General features: G+C 49.6%; 1 protein-coding gene across 1 annotated transcript in view; it reads left to right on the top strand.

Annotated features, from left to right (window-relative positions):
* KCNK10 (potassium two pore domain channel subfamily K member 10) overlaps window positions 1–9,582 on the top strand; it is a 93,061-nt gene extending 83,479 nt beyond the window's left edge. The window contains exons 5-7 of the mRNA XM_016210118.2: window positions 2,731–2,917; window positions 6,934–7,076; window positions 8,959–9,582. Of these exons, the coding sequence (XP_016065604.2) occupies window positions 2,731–2,917; window positions 6,934–7,076; window positions 8,959–9,582 (954 nt within the window). The remainder of the gene's footprint in view (window positions 1–2,730; window positions 2,918–6,933; window positions 7,077–8,958) is intronic.
* Window positions 9,583–19,494: the final 9,912 nt, after the last annotated feature.

Below are 19,494 nucleotides of genomic sequence, written 5' to 3'. Positions count from 1 at the left end.
GCTCCCACAAAGGCCTCTTTTAGTAGCCAATATGGAAATTCATGAACGGGTAAAACATTCCCCGGGGTTCTCAGGTCATTTATCTTGACATGATACTTTTATTTGTGAGAAAAATGGTATTTCATATGCATTTTCAAAAGTATCGATAAAATGCCTGGGGTGGTTTTTTTTCAGATGGCTTCTCTGAGGAGATGCTCTATAAGAGCACGAATCAAATTACTGCTCCCTGTTCCCACTTTATATCCCGAGTGTCCTCTGGGGAGTTAGAGCACGTGACTTCTTTTTATAAAGAAGGATGGTAGCTTTTAGCTTTTCCTGCGCACGTGTAGGGAACAAATCGATCCGGGACACGGGGCGTAAAGAGTGCTCATGCAGATGTGCGCGGATAAACGTTCTCCACTGTAACTATTGTTCATCTCGCTGTCCTCTCCATTCTCCATGTTGACTGCACCCGGGACTCGGGGCCCGTCGGGGGACTGAGTGGCTTTGAGGCTTGATCACAGGGGAGAGCTGCTTTTTCCCCCTTTTCAGCTCTTGTTCCCTGTAGCTTTCCAGTGAGAGGCAGCACCAGTGGACGGGGACGAAGGGGGGTGGGGTGGGAGGAAGGGAAACAGAATCGTCATCAACCCCCCTCTCTGAGACCTCGTGGTTTCCTTGGCTAGCATTTCCATGGCGCAGCCGCGTGGCTGATCGCAGGAGACTCTCTCTTGATCACTTCTGTCCTGGGAAACCTGGCCCAGGTGTCCCTGCTGTGACTGACGCTTCCGAATCCCTGGACAGACGGTCCAGTGACAACTTTTTATCCCAGTCTCCCTTCCCAGAAGGGAAACGGGGCGGCCTCTTCCTCATGGAGGTCAGTCTGGTTTCTTTTGTTAGGAGAGGACTCTGGCAACTTCGTTTGAGCTGGTGAATTGTTGGTTAACTTGAAAAGCCTTTTCTGGACTCTTTTCATTACTCCCTGGAACAGAGACTTAATCACATCAGAATTCTATTCTCGGCTCTGCCCTTAATTAGCAGCAGTGTTTTAGGCAAGTCCCTTAACCCCTTTTGGCTTCTGTTCTTGCATCTGTCAATGAGGTGTCTGAATGTAAAGGTCTCTCTGCACTGGGAGGTCACCTGCCTTCTAATTCACTAGAAGGCAGTGGCTAGAAAATAGATCACGTGGCAAGGATTTCCTGCATCGATTGTCCTAAATGTGCTGTGCTTTTGCAGAAAATCGATCTAGGCAGTATAGAAAGGCCCAAGCATTCTCCTGTTGAAGATATATTTATGATAGCATATTCTTTCGGTGAGGTTACTGTACTAGGGTCTCCTGAAGACAATCTCCGGTGCCAGTTCTGGGAGCTCCGAGACCTTCGGGATCATTCAGTGTGCAGGGAGTGCCACGGTGGTCTGGAGTACATGCGAGGGGTGCACTGACGCCTGCCGTCCACCCCCGGCCTGCGCTGGTGTGACCCCTTTACCCCAACAGCAGCGTCATTCCCATTCCAAACGCATTTTTACCTCTTCACCGTTGACTCCTACGGACGCTGATGTGAGCTGACGTGCCTGCTACGCATTTTAGACAGTGACCCTGCCATTGTGACTTCAACCCCCGTCCTGGCCCTTGTGGGTAATACAGCAACAAACACGATGACCGTGGCACCAGCTCAGACACGTGTGTTTAAAGGAAAAGTGTGTTGTACGTGTCCAACCTCAAGCAGGGCAAGGAGGGTGAGGGAGCACACAGATACCTGCCTGGAGTCTGTCACCAACGTGGATGGGGGTGGCTGTGTTTCTTCTTTTCAGCCAAACATTCTGGCCTGTTTCAGGTCAGCCATATTTTTGACCAGCACCAGACCAGGTAGAACCCCATCGCCGGCACTGTGGACGGAGCTCCACCTCTGGCCTCCGCTGGTGCGATTCCTTCACCCCAATAGCAAGCCCTTCTTGGGAGATCACTGTTTGCACTGGTGAGGGAGGTAGATCAGCGTCTGGGCTGCACTCATGAGCCACGCAGAGGACAGTCAAGGAGGCGTGAGCCAAGCAGGGTTCCTTGACCGGGTCTATGAACAGGCTTCCTGGGGCCTGAGAACCACCCAGAACACCTGAAAACATCTGCATGTGCGTTTTCCTAGGGAAGGTCATGGCTTTCATCAGATTCTCACAAAGCTGCCTGCCCATGGCCAAAGGGAGGTGAAAAGCCACTGACAATTGTGTTCGTTAGATTCCACATATGAGTGAGATCATATGGTGCTTGTCTTTCTCTGACAGGCTCATTGCACTTAGCTAATGCTCTCCAGGTCCATCCATGCTGCCGCAGAGGGTAGGACTGACTAACTAACAAAATAGAAACAGACTCATAGAGAACAGACTGGCAGCTGTCAGAGGGGAGGGGCGGTGTGGGGCTGGGTGAAAAAGGTGAAGGGATTAAGCAGAAACAGAAGAAAAACTTGTGGACACAGATAACTGTCTGGTGATAACCAGAGGGAAAGGGGGCGGGGGAGGTAGGAGAGGGTAAAGGGGGGTAAATGGTGATGGAAGACTTGTGGTGAACACACAATGCGATAAACAGATGATATTTTATAGAATTGTACCCCTGAAACCTATATAATTTTATTAACCAATATCACCCCACTAAATTCAATTTTTAAAAAAAAAACCACTAACATAGTACATTTTCTTCTGTATCTCTGTCTCCTGGCTCCGGGGCCATGAAACTGACTTGTCTTTCCCCTTTGCTCTTCCTAGAAAAAGCAAGTGAGTCAGACCAAGATCCGGGTCATCTCCACCATCCTGTTCATCCTGGCCGGCTGCATTGTGTTCGTGACAATCCCCGCCGTCATTTTCAAATACATCGAGGGGTGGACAGCCTTGGAGTCCATCTACTTTGTGGTGGTCACCCTCACCACGGTGGGCTTTGGCGACTTTGTGGCAGGTGAGCACCTTGGGCATCTAGGGGAAGGTCATGGCTTTCATCAGATTCTCACCCAGGGTCCCTGTGGGTGGTGGAAATATGCTGTTGGCAGTGTTTTCCAAAAACCATGGGAAAATGAGTTGTGGGAGAAGCTAGTGAAAAAGGCCCAGCCCCCTGCTACTGTAGGGGTGGGGGAGGCTCATTTCAAGCCCATGGTTCCCCTGTGATCTAAGCAGCACAGGCTCCTGCTGAGAGAGGAAAGCCAGCCTCTTCCTCCCAGGATGTTTATCGCCCTTATCGTCACATGAATTATGCATGAGTGAAATGAATTTCTCGTTGAATTTTGGACTTCTGAATTGTATTAAGGCTCCTTGAATCAGTTGATACTGTATTGGCAAGTAGCAAATGTGAAAGCCTGAAGAGATTAGCACAGAGTTTAGCCTGCAGTGATCTGCAGTTTAAGCTTCCTACTGCCTCCTGAGGTGAGGGCCATTGTCCCTGCAAAAGTCGTACTGGGCGTGCCAGCCCACAAGGTTTAGGATTGGCCCCTGAGGGAACATAGTACAGTGGCTACTTCGTGGACGTATATAGAAGCAGTAGCCTTCACTGTGAAAGTAAATACCAATGGGGGTTTATGGAAGCAAAAGAAAACCACCACCGCTTGCATTAGGGCCAGGGAGCTGACAGTGAAGTAGGATCTGGCTTCTTACACGTATGGCTTTCCCAGCGTGTGGGAGGAAGGCGGGAGCAGGAGCCACCCTTTCCCTTCTCACGGGACAGCTCCAGGAGGTCAGACTACCCACTGATCCTCTTTCACCCCAAGAATTGAGTGTGAGCGCTTTGATTAAACACCTCCATCGTAAGTTCAGTGTTTGCGTGGTGTGCGTGGCCTTGCCCAGTTCCCAGTGAAGCAGCAGCCTGGACATTTGCAGGCCGCACTCCCAGGCCAGCTGTCCTTCATCGGGCATTGGATCCTGGCTGCGCCTTGGCCTCTCCATGGAGTGTGGTACACAGGAGGACAGGGACCTGGTCCCTGGGAATCTGGGAAGCAGGCGGCTCTGGAGGTCACCGTGGAGGCTTTTCAACAGGCACGATACAGATAACCAGCACAGTGGTCGTGTGATACAGATAGCCAGCAAGCGGACAGGTGAAGATTGATGTCCACGTTGTAGGAAGAGTAGCTTTAATTTTTCTTCCTTTCTGTTGACTAAGGGCTAGTAATAATTGCAAGGTCAGAGTGATTAAACACTGTTTCTAAAAGCCTGGGAGCCCACCAGTCTTTCCTTATGCACAGTGCTCAGCCACTGTGCAGCTCCTCACCTTGGGGGACAATTCACCTGGCGCCATCTGACTAGGGGCCTGAAGCTCTGGAGAGAAACCACAGAGAAAAGTAAGAGTAGCAATTGTCCAGTTAATTCCTTAGCATCATCCGGAGCTAGTCTGTGGGGAAACTCCGTTGAGGTTCCAGTGAAGGCTGCAGTGGCAGCTGGAGCTTAGAACCATTTCATAAACATCTTTAAGTTCCCCCCAAGCATGGTTCGCACTGGCCAGGCCTCAGAGCACTTTGTGCCAGCCCTGGGCTGTCCGAGAGACTGCCTGTTAGAGGACACCTCTGAAGACTCCTGCTCAAATACTGCTCAATTCAGTCTGTTCATCTGGGCCACAAGTAGCAGAGCTCTGGGAATGTGAGCTTTAAAAAATTATGATTTTTCTTTATTTGCATTGGGCTCCATGGACTGTGAGCACTCAGCACATCCCAGCACTTATCTTTACTTACCTGGTAAGGGCGTGACCTCCACAGTCACAGGCTTGGCACTGTTTCATTTCCCTTACTTACCTCTCATTACAGAGCTGTATTTCCTTTGTCCCGAGGTCTTAACAGACAGGGATCTCTTATAATTCCCAGTGCTGACTGCAATTATATAATTCCCAGGCTCTTCTCCAGTTTCCAGGCTCACATAGACTGGTCCGAAGAATGTGTGCCTTAAAAGACTGGAAGGTAATCACAACCTTTTTGGCAATACTCTCAGAGGGAAGGATGCCCGGTAGTTTAAAAAGGTATATTAGCAAGAGTTGATGGTTGCTGTGATTTAACACGGTATCAATTCTACTAGAAATATAACCGGGAACACCAATCATCACACAGGATTAAGTGCTAGTTTATTGGGTAGCTGGCTCAGTTTAGGACAGCAGACAACATTATAGCATTTCACAGCTCTGACTGGGAGTACAGGGAGAGCTCCAGATTCCTGGCAAGCAGCTCATCAAGGAATAGGCAGAGGGTGATTAACTTCTTGCTCACTAGCGCACCCTAGTGACAGTCCATGTTGGGTGATGGTGACTGGCTAAGGTAAATATTTGCTCTCCGATAACAGCCCCGAGGAGAAAGCTGCAGAGTTCTCTGGCATAGCGCAGAAACAAAATGAACCTCAAAATCACTTAATGTTGCAGGAACTCCAATAACATCCTAGAGAAAGCTTCCGGGGAGAAGGGGTTCCTAAAGGGAAAAAACAAAGGCAGCTAAACCGAACCGTGGGGGGCTTGCCCTGAAGCTCATTAGCAATGTTCGGAATTCTAATTTTCAGAACTGGCAGCGGCTGTTGATAACCTCGTGGGCTACATTGAAAAGTGGGTTCCAGAGCAGAGGGGGTTTGGGGGCTGGGATAAAGAGGTGAAGGGGTTTAGAACAAATTAGTAGTTACAAAATAGTCACCGGAATGTAAAGTACAGCATAGGGAATGCAGTCAATCATATTGCAATAACTGTATATGAGTTGCAGTTGGGTACTGGAAATATTGAAGGGAACACTGTAAAGTATATGACTGTCTAACCACTAAGCTGTACACCTGAAACCAATACAAAATAATATTGAAAGTAAACCATAGTTGAAAATTTTTTTCTTAAAAGTGGGTTCGGTTGCATTGAGAAGAGCCACAGGCCACAGGCCACAGGCCACAGGCCACAGTGCCTGCCCCACTGCCTTTGGAAAGTATAACTGATACCATAAGAGTTCAGTATGGACTCGGTGGTGCTAGATGAGGTTACAACCATGACCCAGTGGGAAAAACTAGTCGTCACTCATCATGTAATAGCATAATTACCAATACATTGCTAATGTCTGCTGTCTTAGAAATGGCTGCCTGCCTGGTTCATTGGGCAACACGTCTCACAGAGTGAGAACAAGGCTGACAGCAATTATTTCGTGGAACATCCTGACTTCTTCAGGAACCTATTTTGCATAGTTAACTCTGGCAGTGCCTGCAGGAGGGCTAGAATAAATAGGCTTATTATTTGGAACAAATGACTAGTCCTTTCAATGCAACAGCCATTCAATGCAATCGGGCAACAGGCCAATTTGGCTTGATGGATTTTTTTCTGTAATCCCTATTTATAACAAAGGGATTGGACTAGCTGGCCTTAGAGGTTCCCTTTTAGCTCTAGCATGGTTGTGGTGGCTCTAATTACTCAGTCTAATTGACCCTTTGGATTAGCATCATGTAAGCACCAGCCCTTAGCATTAAATCGCTATGGCTTGGATCAAAGTCTCAGGAATGCCGGAAAGTTTGATTTTACACTTAGCTCTTGGTAAATAAATGCATGTGCACTTAAGAAGGAAATGGTCCCATGAATTCCAAACAATTTGGGGTGATTTAATGTTTTTTATTTTTATTAAATTTAAAGAAGTTTAAGAAGAAATTGACAGCTGGGTCCGATCTGTTGTCCTGTAGCTCAAGTCAGTCATTGTCAAGCTCAGGGAGAGAACAGGTGGATCAAGTTGGCCACTGACATTTTTGTTATGGGTACTATGGTTAGTGGTCAAGAATCAAAGGAGGTTCAGCCACAAGTCAGGCTTCTTTAGAGACAGGATACATCTTTCCCTTGCCTTCCAACCCTCCCCACGTCTTGTATACAGCAGGCCTAACAGCTGAGTATTAGATGGTGATGGGATGACATCTCGGCTACATGGACCAGAATATGTTTGCTCTGCAAAGACCGCATGCTAGCTCCTGCTTACAGTAACGTTTGGTTGTTTTCAGGGGGAAATGCTGGCATCAATTACCGGGAGTGGTATAAGCCCCTAGTGTGGTTTTGGATCCTTGTTGGCCTTGCCTACTTTGCAGCTGTCCTCAGTATGATCGGAGATTGGCTACGGGTTCTGTCCAAAAAGACTAAAGAAGAGGTAGGACCCCTTCCAGATTCTATGAATGTTCCTGAGATCAGATGAGCTCATGTCGAGAACTTCCTGTCTCTCTCTTCCATGGGCTAGAGTGTTTCTTACTAAATGGAGGGCTCACAAGGCTTCCTTGTTTGCAGTCGTTACCTAAAAGCCAAGTGCAATGGAAGAGCAATTATTTTTGGATCCTTTTTTGGCAGGTGAGAAAATCTGGTGACTCACCAGCCCACGGATCCTGGAAAGACTAGTAAACAACGACTTAGTTTTTTAAATGGAATGAAAAAGACAAGAAAAATATAGTCAGCAGAGGTAGACTGTGGTTGAGGGAGGCGTTCAATTGCCCCTTATTAGCAAATGTGTGGGGGAGGCTCAGAAAATTCATAAAAAGCCTGAGAAGGCCCGCCTGTCCTTCACGTAGCGGGGTCTGTGTGGAAACGCGCTTGAACGCCACAAATCTTTCTTGATTCCTTGTGAGACTGAAGCCACTGAACAGTGGCCAGCCATGGGGAGGTGAACTCAAGGGCCCGCTTTCACCAGTATCCCCTCCTGGTTGTCTGATCTAAGAAATGAGTATGTCCCAGGAGCACACAGCCTTTATTCCTGCATGTAAACATGTATGAAAACCTACACAAAGGCAAGAAAAGGAAGGCCTAGGAAGGGAAGGTAGATTCTTTGTGAGTTAAAAAAAAAAAAAAGTCCATGTAGGTCTTCTAGGAAGAGAGGAAAGAAATAAGAGGAGGCAAGGGAAGGAGAAGTAAAGAATGCAAAGGAGATAAAATAAATCAATAAAAAGAGGGGCAGCCTCTTTAGGAGCAACTGTGCACTCCCCAGAATGTGGTCATCCCGCATGGAAGGGTGTGGGGGACGGCTGCTGAACGGGGAGACTTGCCCTCTCACTCCTGGGCACAGCGTCATTTCCTGGCGTACAGAAGCACCAGAAATGCAGCCCCCATCCAGTCTGAGTCCCCAGGTGGCTAACTCACCTGCCGAAAACCAGCTATAACGAAAGAGAAAGTGCCAACATAAATACTGACTTTCCTCCATGCAAAAGTCTGAGCTCCTCACGTGTCTGGGAAAGAGTGGGGCTTGCACTACTTGCCCTGCTGAGGAAGAGCCCCGAGACTTGATAACGACCCTCATGCAGAACTCCACTCGGAGCCAGCCCCCTTCCTGCCCCCTGTCCAGGGAAACCTGGCTACCCGGTGCCCCAGGGGGCTTCTTAAACCAGGGTAAGCCTGAGTCTACCTGACAGCAGACAGCCCGGCCCAGATACAGGGCGACGGGCTGTCCCAGTTTGCCCGGGACTGAGGGGGCGCCCACCTAGGCCCACTGGAACAGGTTGGTCCCCCTCCCCATATAGAGGCACTGGTGGGACAGGGAAGGGCCAAGGATCTTCTGGACATGTACTTCGTGCCCGGAACTGAGCTAGACATGATTCCCGGGGCAGTGCTGGAGGAATGGGCCATAGGGTTAACAGGGAGTGGACACACGGCTGGAACCCTGCAGGCCCGTCCAACTCACAATACTGTTCCTTTAGGCAGACCTCCATCCCCCCCATTCCCCCCCACCCCTCCCCTCCAGCCCCATCTCCCGGTCTCCAGCTTCCCTTGCCCTCCAGCACGTGTGCCCCCCGGAGCCGCATCAGTCAGGAGCTGGTGTGAGATGGGTATTTAGGGGGCAGGGGAGACAGCGCTTCAGCCCTGGCCCTGGGCACATGCCCCACCGCCCCTGGGCCTCTCCCCCCACCCCCACCCCCCAGCCGGCCTTCCCACTGGGACACCCGAGGGCTGCGGGGCGCGGGGGGCGCGGGGGGCGCGGGGACCCCGGGAAGAGCGGACCTGTCCTCAGTTATGCTCAGCGTGCCCTTGCTCTCCTGTGTCCCGGCCAGGTGGGTGAAATCAAGGCCCACGCGGCCGAGTGGAAGGCCAACGTGACGGCCGAGTTCCGCGAGACGCGGCGGCGGCTCAGCGTGGAGATCCACGACAAGCTGCAGCGCGCGGCCACCCTGCGCAGTATGGAGCGCCGGCGCCTGGGCCTGGACCAGCGCGCGCACTCGCTCGACATGCTGTCCCCCGAGAAGCGCGCCGTCTTCGCCGCGCTGGACGCCGGCCGCGCCAAGGCCGCGTCCCAGGAGAGCATCGACAGCCGGCCCAACAACCTGCGCCTGCGGGGGCCCGAGCCGCTGGGCAAGCACGCGCAGGGCGCCTCCGAGGACAACATCATCAACAAGCTGGGCTCCACCGCCAGGCTCACCAAGAGGAAGAACAAGGACCTCAGGAAGGCCCTGCCCGAGGACGTCCAGAAGATCTACAGGACCTTCCGCAACCTCTCCCTGGACGAGGAGAGCAAGGCGGAGGGCGCGGCACAGGCGTGCCACTCGGACCACTCGAGCACGGCCGCGCTCACCGCCTGCGCGCAGCCCGCCGGCCTGGACGGGGGCGCCGACGGGGCGGCCGCGCGCGCCCGCGGCGGGGAGCGCGAGGAGAGCGCGCTCCTGGGGGGCGCAGACTAGGCGCCCGAGGGGGGGGGGGGCGCGGCTTTACATTCACCCTGAGACACGTGCCTTAAACAGACTTCTGCTTGGTCCGAAATTACATAGCATTGAAGAATACATCTCACTGTGCCATAGAGGACTGAGAAAGCTTGCTCTGCCCAAAGGAGTCGAGGGGCAAAGGACTTCGCTTCCGACGGCCGCCGACCGCAGGGCGCCGGGGAGCGGCTGCGCGCCTCCGATGGCGGTCAGGGCGCCGCGGGTCCGAGGCGCGGCGCCGCCCTGGATGGCACACGGAAAAGGGCAGCTATTCCTCAGACCAGCCTTCCCAAAGGAACAGGTGCGTCTGTCACACGGGGTCTCGCTTCCTGAGCCGACTCCTAGTGGCACAGGCGCACACAGAAGGGGACCTCGGGCTGGGGCTGAGCTGGGACCTGTAGCTAAGGTTCGAGTGGGCATATTCTGGCACGTTGCCCGGAGCTTGAATGCCGAGCCTACCCACTCAGCGCACACCTAGCCCTGCTCGGCTCCAAATGAATGTCCCTGGGACCTGAGAGCTCCTGGGATGTGTTGGAAGCAGATCAGAGCGCACGTATTAAATGGTGCAGTTGCTTTTCCTCATTACAAAAGAAAAAAACATGTGTCACAAACATCACACTGTGGAGATCACCTCAACCAAGGACGGAAGCCTACCGAATCTGGTCTTTCTCACAGGGGTAGGTAGTCCAGACGGACTCGCGAGCATCCGTGAAAATTCAACCTCAACTGCTGCATGGTTACGGGCAGAAATCATGCATTTTCCTCAGTGGGCGCAGTGGTGAAAATAAACTGGCTTGGAAATGTTCATGTTCCCTTTTCTAGTGGGACCACAGTTACAGCTTGTGTCCATAGGAGGGGGGAAAAAATACCAAAACTGTTGCCTTGCATGATGCCAGTGGCTTGCTGTTCTGTCTAGCTGATCCTAAACTTTTATAAAAATAGACATCCTGCATGTCTGAGACATACCAAGGAGGACCATGGCATCATTCCATCTCAGGGCTTTTTGTCCCTTTGGGTGTCTTAGGGTAGACATAGTTACGAGAGCCAATCTTGCTATCTCCAAACAGAAGGAAAGTTAATCCCTCAACCAGCCCTTGTACAAGAAGATTGAGTCGTTTTAATTGCTTGCAGTTTAAGTGCCATTAATGCCATTTAAAAAAAAAAAAATACTTAAAAGTTAAGTATCTCAAGTATTTTGCTTTTACATTTGGGAGTTCCTTTATTTTGAAAGCATTTCTTTTCCTTGCTCGTTTCCTCACCAAATACCTGCTATCGCAACACCAGTGGGAACGCCCATGTGAGTGTTTCAAGGCAAACAGGAACCAACCAGCACGGGATATGTGATTGCTCCATGAGGTTAGAACATCAGTGAAGGAAAGTGGGGGGATGGCTAGTTGTAAATTTTGAGTGGAAGATTTTAAATGGATTTTTAATCAGAAAGGGGGAAAAAATGTACTAGGCCAGCCATCTCATGTGAGCCTCAGCCTTTCTCATAATTGGCTGGTGCTTGTACTGGTTCAGGTTCAGCTGTTTGGGCCCCACACTTAAACATTTGGATCTGGCAACAACAGGGAGCTGATGGTTATGGGCCCCCACTGCTCGGTGCCACTTCTGGGGAATTTCACGTGACTCACGCACAAGTGGATTTATCAAAAGATCACAGGAGTAGTGGAGACTTCCAGGGAAATTTTTACCCACCACATCCATGACCACTGGTACCATGGGGAGACCTCTTCCTGACTATTTCCCCCAAATGCCTGTCACACAGGCAGCACACCCCTTCCTGCCCCCAAACTTTTAGGCTCTTAAAGATTTAGCGCTGCTTTGGGAAAGGAGACAAGTAAGAACCTAGTTTTCCTGTCCAAGGTAGGTTTGGGTTAATGCCTCCATGGGGCTGGAGCGGTGGCTCACTGTGACATCCGATGTCCACACAGTAATAAGCAGATGCTTGAGAAACAATATTTGTGCAGGTGAGGACAAGATTTGTGCAGGTTCTCACTATGGGACCATTGCAGCCTGAAGAAATGTGTTTTAAGAAATTGTTAGATAACTGGGACTTTCTTACGCTGTCACGTTAAAAGCTTCCTGATTCAACCACCCATGGACGTCATTCATTTGCGTTTCCGCCCTCTATGACTTGGTACCTTCTTCACAGTGGGGTGTTAAAATTCTAGACCCAACAGCCAAATCTGGCAAAGAGGCTTCCCTGTCATTTATCCAGTGGCTTCCATGGGTTGGGCATTAGTTTAGGCACTTTAAAGACATTGAACCATCCGAATATCATAAAGACACCCTGTGGGAAGTGTTTGCAAACCTCTTATACAGATGAGGGCACAGAGTCTCAAGGAGGCTCAGTAACTTACCCAATGGCACACAGCAAGAAAGTGCTAGAGCTGCTCTTCAAAACCCGTCTGACCAAAGTCTGCTTTTGACTTTGCTACAAGGTCCATGTTATGCACCCTTGTGTGTGTGTGTGTGTGTGCGTGCGCACGTGTGCATGTGCGTGTGTGTGTGTCTTTCTAGTTTCATGGACGCAGCACACAAGTGGGGAGAAGATCCCTACTACCAAGAGGGTACGAGGTCTTTGTGTAGACATGGCCTACGGTGTTGGCCTTGCAGACACTTTGTTATTTTGGTTTGGGTTCTGGGAACGCTGCGTGTGGCAGCCTTTCTCTTTTGTTCAAATTGCCCCTTGAAAGCACTCTTTTGCACTTTACTCGTTACCTTGCAGGAACTCCGCCTACAGCAGGAATAAGTGAGCTGCGCACTCTACCAAAAGGAACGGCTGGTGGCATGTGCACAGATGCTCCCCCACGAGTTAAGTCACAGTAGCATAAAGGGATTGAGATGGCCCTTGACGGAGAGCGGGAACATCTCCAGTGCATGTAACCCTCTCCCCAAGGACAGATGAGGCCAAGGCCCTGATGAACAAAATCAGAGAAGAGCCCTCCCTCTAGGGAGACTGATCTAATCACATGTAGGCAAAGTGGTTGACAAACTTGAAGGTAATCTCCAGAGGAGGAGCTGAGGGGGAGTAAGAGGTTGGACTCTTTGTTGTATCCATGAGCGAAGATTGTGGGGGTCGGGGGTGGCCAGTCATTTTGAAGTAGCTTGAATGTTACTTTTCAAAGATGAGGCCAAAGTGTATGTAGAAAACATGTGGATGAGGCAAAGCTGCCACAAAGTCTAAACGCCCATCAGCACAGCCCTGCCCTTCCAGCCTGCTCTCTGCACCCCACCGCAAACCTGGAATAGACGTGCTGACCCTCCACACGGGAAGGGGGCCTGTTCAGGGTCTTTAGTGGGCAGTGTCTTTTGCTTCACCTGGTAATTAGGTCCTGAATTTTTCTTCCAAAACAGATCTGGAAGTTTATCGGTGAGAGCCAAGGGATAATTTGAAGAGACTAAAACTCAATACACAGTCCTAACCCAATTGGGACGCTAGGAATTTTTCACTTTGGGGGGTCAGGCCTTAGTGTATGTGTAGGTAGGGGTGTCCCTGGCCTACAACTAGGCTGACTGGGACTATTTGGCTGTGCTCTATCAGTCCTAGCCTGTGATTGTGGGTACCCCTATCCCCTTGCCTACATCTCTGTTACCTCATCAGCACATCAGAGGAGTTGAACAAAGATCATTGTCAAGGTCCCTTTTAGTTCTGCAGTTCTCTGACCAAACATTCCCTGGTCTACAATTAAACTTATTAAGCATGTTTATTAGCTGGATTTGTGAATACTGACTAATGGGCCCACTCATTTTAGGCTAACATGAGAGCTTAGTCTCCTGCTCTTTGGGATTTGTGTTCTGGGTGATTGATGGAGACCAGATGTATCTGGGAGCCTGGTGTCCAAATTAGGACTGTGCCCTGTGTGGGCTCAGTCTGCCCTCCCTTACAGCACACTGTCACCCGGACGGCTCATGCTACACGGGCATTTTTTGCATGGCGTTAAGACTATTTGAAGAATTTTAAGCTGTTGCTATTTGCAGTCAATTGTAGTAAAGCTTCCCCCTTTGATTACTTCACAAATTCATTTACTATAGACATCTCTCGCTCAAACACACACACGTACACACATGTGCACACACACAGGAAATGGTTGCTTTGGGATCTGTGGGGACAGTTGGGCATTCGAAGTCCTAGCTGTGCTAGACATTAGCAAACCACCCCCTTGCCTCCGTCTGAGACGATGTCATTTCCCGGCTGAGTCAATGCCGCTCATCTATCCGTGTGCTTGGCTTGGGGGATAAGTGAGAATGTGGGCAGGGCAGGTGTTTTCCTCACTAGATGGGGTAAGGACGTAGACCGTCCAGCACGCGGGGACGGCATGGGAGGGCAGACAGGCCTGCAGGGACTCTCTGGAGAGAGGACAAGCCAGGCCTGCGCGCCATGCCTCTGCTCTCTGCGTCCGCGCCCGTGTCAGGCGGGGCTCGTCCTCGCTGTGGCGACGCGCTCGTGTGCAATGCCGCGCTGCCTGAGCAGAGGGGGCTTGGGGTGGTGTAATGTGAGAGCTAGTTAGCCATGGCCTTAAAAAAACAAAAATGGTCACTCTCAGAAACAAAGGTCACTTCAAATTGGCATCGTAGGTGCTGTTAGTTCCGTGCATTGAAACTCTGCGATGCAGGTGGATGGCGTGGCGGCAAGAAAGCCCTGCACTCTGTCCTTGCACCATAAACCAGCGGCCTTGAACTTCACCCACCCGTGTCCAGCCTCCGTGTGAACCTCCGTCCCCCCCAGGGCAGGCCCTAAGTCACATGACATCAGCGCAGCAGCAGCATCAGGAAGAGAAATAAGAGGTGTCTCTGATTTTACTGAAAGCGATTATCATTTTCACAGGTGCCTAAGAGATTTGGAATCTACTTTCTATTCTCGGTTCCTAAGAGAAAAATCTCAAATAGTTCCCTGTGCATTAAAACCATTAAATAAAATCCTTGCGAGGATTCCCGCTCCGTCGACACAGCAGACCTGTGCAGCGGAAGATCATTGGCAAACCTCTCCTTGGCCATCAGGGTGCCGAGCTTGAAGGCAGAAGGTGCTGCGGTGCCTGGAAGAGATATGCAAACCAACCCCCACGCCAGCCTCAGGCCTCTTTCCCTGTCCCAGGGTCACAGGCAGGGGACCCAGGGACAACGACGACGATAAACCCATGTGTGGAGGGGTTTTACCTATTTTTCTCTCTGTAGGATTTCATGGTGCTTTAAAAAAAAAAAAAAGGCATTTTACAGAAAATAATGTGGGTGGGGGGAGGAGGGAATTTCATAATGTTCTTAGGAAAAGTACAAAAGCAAATCTGCTTGTAACATTTCAGTAAGCTGTGCTGCTAACTGTCTTTATTTGATGATGTAATTTTTTTTTTTCAATGTTGGAGAAAATTACAACAAAGACCTTCTGGAAGATCCAATGTCTCTCCTGTTTTCTTTTCTTTTGTGGGGCGCCAACTGTGGTTGACAGAGGCTGGGTTGGAATCTATGCTCGGGACCATGGGCCCTCTGGGAACGGGCTCCCTGCCTGGCTGGGCGCTTGAATGTGATCCTCGGGCAGAACCTGTGAAAACTCACGGTCTCGAAGGTGGCGGAACCTGCTGCAACCCAATAAGGGCATCTTAAAACAACCCAAGACTGCCGGTGCTTGCACGCCCACAGTTCTATTGGATCCTGATTGCATGTTCCAACTGGAGGTTGGCCAGCATGATGCCACATCATCTAGGCGAAACACTAAATTTGGACACTGACAAGTCTGGCAATATAAAGTGAACAGCTCCTCGGTTGTCCACATTTTCTAGCTGTATTGGTTTTGCCCTTGCCATGCATCCACCAGCCATGGGTTTGGAATAATGACTCATAGAGAGAAAATGCCCCCCATTCTTGAGCACCTGTTATGTATGAGGTACTGTGCTAAGCAGTTTGCAAACCCACCCGCTAGGCTCCAAATGAAGCAGGCTGGGTTTCTTCATTTTGTGAATGAAGACTTTGAGGCTTAGGGGGGGAAAAAGTTTCCAGCCCAAGTGAATCAGCTCCAGACCTGAGTTTCTGTCGTGCAGCTGCGAGGAGTATGTGCTTTGCGCCCTCTTACAGGAACAGTGACGTGGCTCTTTCTGACTTGTCCTCGCTGCCTTTCCCCTCCTATCTGTGAGAGAAACATGCCGAGATATCAGAAGTGAATTCCTGGCTGAGGGACTGGGCAAAGCCAAGTGTCCTGACGTGGTAGTCAAAGCTGAGAACCTCACCCAGGCTGACCCGGCGTGACCACTGGCTCATGGGCTGGGCAGGGACAGAGTGGCTCCTATTTTTACTGGTTTAATGGACCTGGCAGACAGTGCATGGCACATGGCAGGAGCTCAGAGTGATCTCTCTAGAATGCAAAGTGGTCATGGCTCTCCTTGGCCTTCAGGGAAAAGCCCAGCAGCGCTGGTCTATCAGGCCTGTGTGCGTTTTCGCCTCCGTGTACACCGGCCTCTGCTGCTAGCGTTTCTGAATTACTAGTCAGCTGTCCAAATGTCCCCTGATTTCGTCTTCTGTCTCCAGGTCCTTGCACGTGCTTTCTGTCCCCCTTTTGAAAGTCCTCTTGGCTGATATGCCACCTGACTCATTCAAGTCCTTAGGTACTGAGCTCACACCTGCCCACCCCCTCAGAGAGAGTTGGTTAGCTGCCTTCCACACATCCCAAGCTGCCCTCAGCAATCACACTTGCTAGGCTGGTTTTTAACTGCTGGCTTCTTCGTCTGTTTGATACAGATTCTAAGCTCCCAGGGGCAGGTATTATGCCTGTCTCTTCCATCCCCAGCACTGAGCACAGCCACTGATACAATATAGACACTCAAATTATCGATGGAGTAAGTTTAATACCCTTATTGACAGCACATGTGCCTCCTTCAAGGCCGAGTTCATTGTTTCATGAACTGGAAGTCACTTGGAGCCAAGATTGGCGAGATAAGTAATTTATCCAACTCCCAAGTGTCATCTTGGCCGAAACCAAGTTTGCTTACAAAAGAATCAGTTTGATTTGTATTTGGGGTATACAAAGAACTCCAAAAGTGTAATCCCAGTGATAGTTGTTGAAATAACTTGCCTCTAAAGATGACTGCTCTGAAGAGTAGCTCTCATTTACTATATCGTATTGCTATAGATAGTCTGAATGTCTGTGAACTTCATGAAATATGAGATTAGGCTTCATGGGGATGTCAAATAATATGGCAATGGCCCGCCACTCCCAAGGCAGGAATCTTCATCGGTCACAGAATTTCTTCCCTGTTCATCCAGGTGCATTCTCAGAATCCAGGTTGAGACAACACTCAGGGTTAGTAATTCTCTGAATATGGCCCAGTGACCCTGGTAGGCCCCCCAGCTTCTTTCACGGGATCCACAAGGTCAGAACTGTTTTGAGAACAATACTGAGACATTACTTGCCCTTTTCATGCTTATTCTCTCCTGTGTACAGCACTTAGAATTGAGCAGCGTTGGTCACTCAGAAAACAGAGGCAGGATAATATGACACCTTTTGCTGTACATTATTTTCCAAAATGATAGTAAGTGAAGCTGCCGCATTTCTTAGAGAAGCCCAAAGTACCTGGGTATACTTTTCTTGGAAAGTGCTTCTTGACCAGCCTCTTAAGAATGGATCTAGCAGCAATATTTCTCCGGCCCTGCCCAGCTGCTCTGGGGTGGTCGGGCTCCTCTGACTCCTCTCCAGGTAGCCTTGAGAATCCCAGAGGGGTCTCACAGGTGCTCTATTTCTTGGCCACTGTGCCACAGGGGTCAGCTCTCCAGAAGCCTCCCTGCCCATCCAGGCGTGGATTCGATAGCCTCCCAATGATCCCTTGGAAGCAGTCACTCCATTTCGGTAATTGTTCATTTTGTCCAAATTGAGAACTCCTCAAGGGAGCTCTCTTTCCCTCATTGTTTTCATGGGCCTGAAACAGCACACGGAACATGGTAGGATCTCAAAAGGTATTTGTTGGATAAATACCAACTCTCAGACGATAGTGTTAAGTAAAGGGCCTCTGCGGCGAGCAGGGTCAGAAGAGGGAGCCCGAATCTGGGCGAGCTGGAGGGACGGTTAAAAGGTTGCACTGTGTGAAGGGATCCCAGGGCAAAGCTAGTGGTCCAGGCAAATAGAAAGCATCTTGGAAGATTTCTGGAGACAGAATACTGACCCCAGTGTTGACTTGAACCCAGTCCTTTCTATGAACTCCCGTCAACCACAGAAACCCGAGTGGTGCAAACACCCCAACCACAAAACTATTCCATCTTTAAAATGCGCGTGTGCACGCGGCTGCAGGAAACGGCAAACAAGTCAATATCCATCCATTGCCTTTATGGGAAACATTTCAAATTGTTGATGACTTCTTCTTAGAAATAAATTTTAAAATACACTGTAAGGATCTAAAACTAAAAAGAGTACTTAAAATGTCTCACAGTTTGAAATTCAAAAAGTATTTACAATGGCTCTCTATTTGAAAGAGACTTGAAGGTCATCATTCATTACTTGAAATCATTCCTTGTAAATAAGGGCTTTCCTCCCTTGGCCTATGGCAACAATAAAGTACTTTCCAATAGAGAAGCCTGTGTTCTCCATAAACTGCCTACATCAATGGCTCGTCTGAATTATTTGCAAACACCCTATACAAAGAACACGTGCAGGAGTTGAGAAAGATAAAAATGTGCTCTGATAAAAAGAACTAATCAACAACATTAGTTGCGAACGTAAGAAATAGGAACACATATCATGCTAGCATAGCTTACCGCTGCACATTTCAATATTTCACATAGAACATTCATCTATGTGTTAAAGAACATTCCCTTCTCTGGCTGTCTGATTCCATAGGGAAAAAATGGTGTGGGCCCTTCTATTATATTGTGAGTACGAATCATCTGAAACAATTTCTCCACTGAATTATGGGCGGCAGAAGGAGCTGATGGTGATGGTCATCGGCTAAGATTGTTCAATCCATCCATTTCACAAGCACTTATCGAACCCTATTCTGTGTGAGGCCCTGAGAGAGTGGCATTGGCATGGCAAAGCCACGGTCTCTGCCCTCAAGAATCTCAGGTAAAATTCTGCAGTCTGGTTAGAGGAAGAACAATAACAGGACTTTATGGGATTTGGTTCAAAAGTACAAGGAATTATCACAAGAATGCTACGCATTCAGAGAGCATGGGGACTGGAGTGCACCTTGGCAGTCAAAGCAGGCTTCCTGTAAGAGGCGACATCTTAAAAGAATACAGAGAGCAGAGGAACGTGAATGGCTCCAAAGCATAATTCTGCATAATCATATCTAGGACTGATCTGTTTGTTCTGAGGATACCACAAATAAATCCTCACTTGTTTTAAGACAATTTTCTGATGAAGAGAGTGCTTTAAAATGGCTGAAATAAATCACAGTCTCTAAGCCAAACTTAAAGAATGAACAGAAGATAAGCTCTCACAGTCACCGATTACAACAGAAATTGTAACTCCTTCTGAAAGCAAGGGTGATGAAGACTATACAGTATGCTAGCTTCTCTCCCGGGCCCCTGTGTGCGCCCCCACCCCCCCTTGTCTCACATCAAGTAGATCCCAGGTCTGGGTCTCATTTTCTCAAGGAGGGAATATAATGGCAAGAGTATCCCTGCCTTTGTTTCAAAAGCCAGGCCCTCAGGAGGATTTTATTGGACAGGAAGCAGAGTCACTTGGAGCACACGGAAGGGAAAGAGGCTTCCCAGAACCCAAAGAGATTTCCTTAGGTTGGGGACAGAGCACGGAGGAGCCTGGGGCCCACATGGGGGTGGGGGGTAGCTCCAGAAGTGAAGAGATTGCGTGACGGGTCAGCCCTGCCAGGAGGGACACTATGGGCAGGAACAGGGCCCCCGGGCCCCAGCCCAAACCATCAACTGAAGCAGAATTTCCCACATTCCTAGTAG

The sequence above is a fragment of the Miniopterus natalensis genome, chromosome 1 (assembly GCF_054644295.1).
Source record: "Miniopterus natalensis isolate mMinNat1 chromosome 1, mMinNat1.hap1, whole genome shotgun sequence".
Taxonomy (NCBI): Eukaryota; Metazoa; Chordata; class Mammalia; order Chiroptera; family Miniopteridae; genus Miniopterus; species Miniopterus natalensis.
The sequence above is the reverse complement of the archived record's forward strand: the minus strand, read 5'-3'. Positions and strand labels throughout refer to the sequence as shown.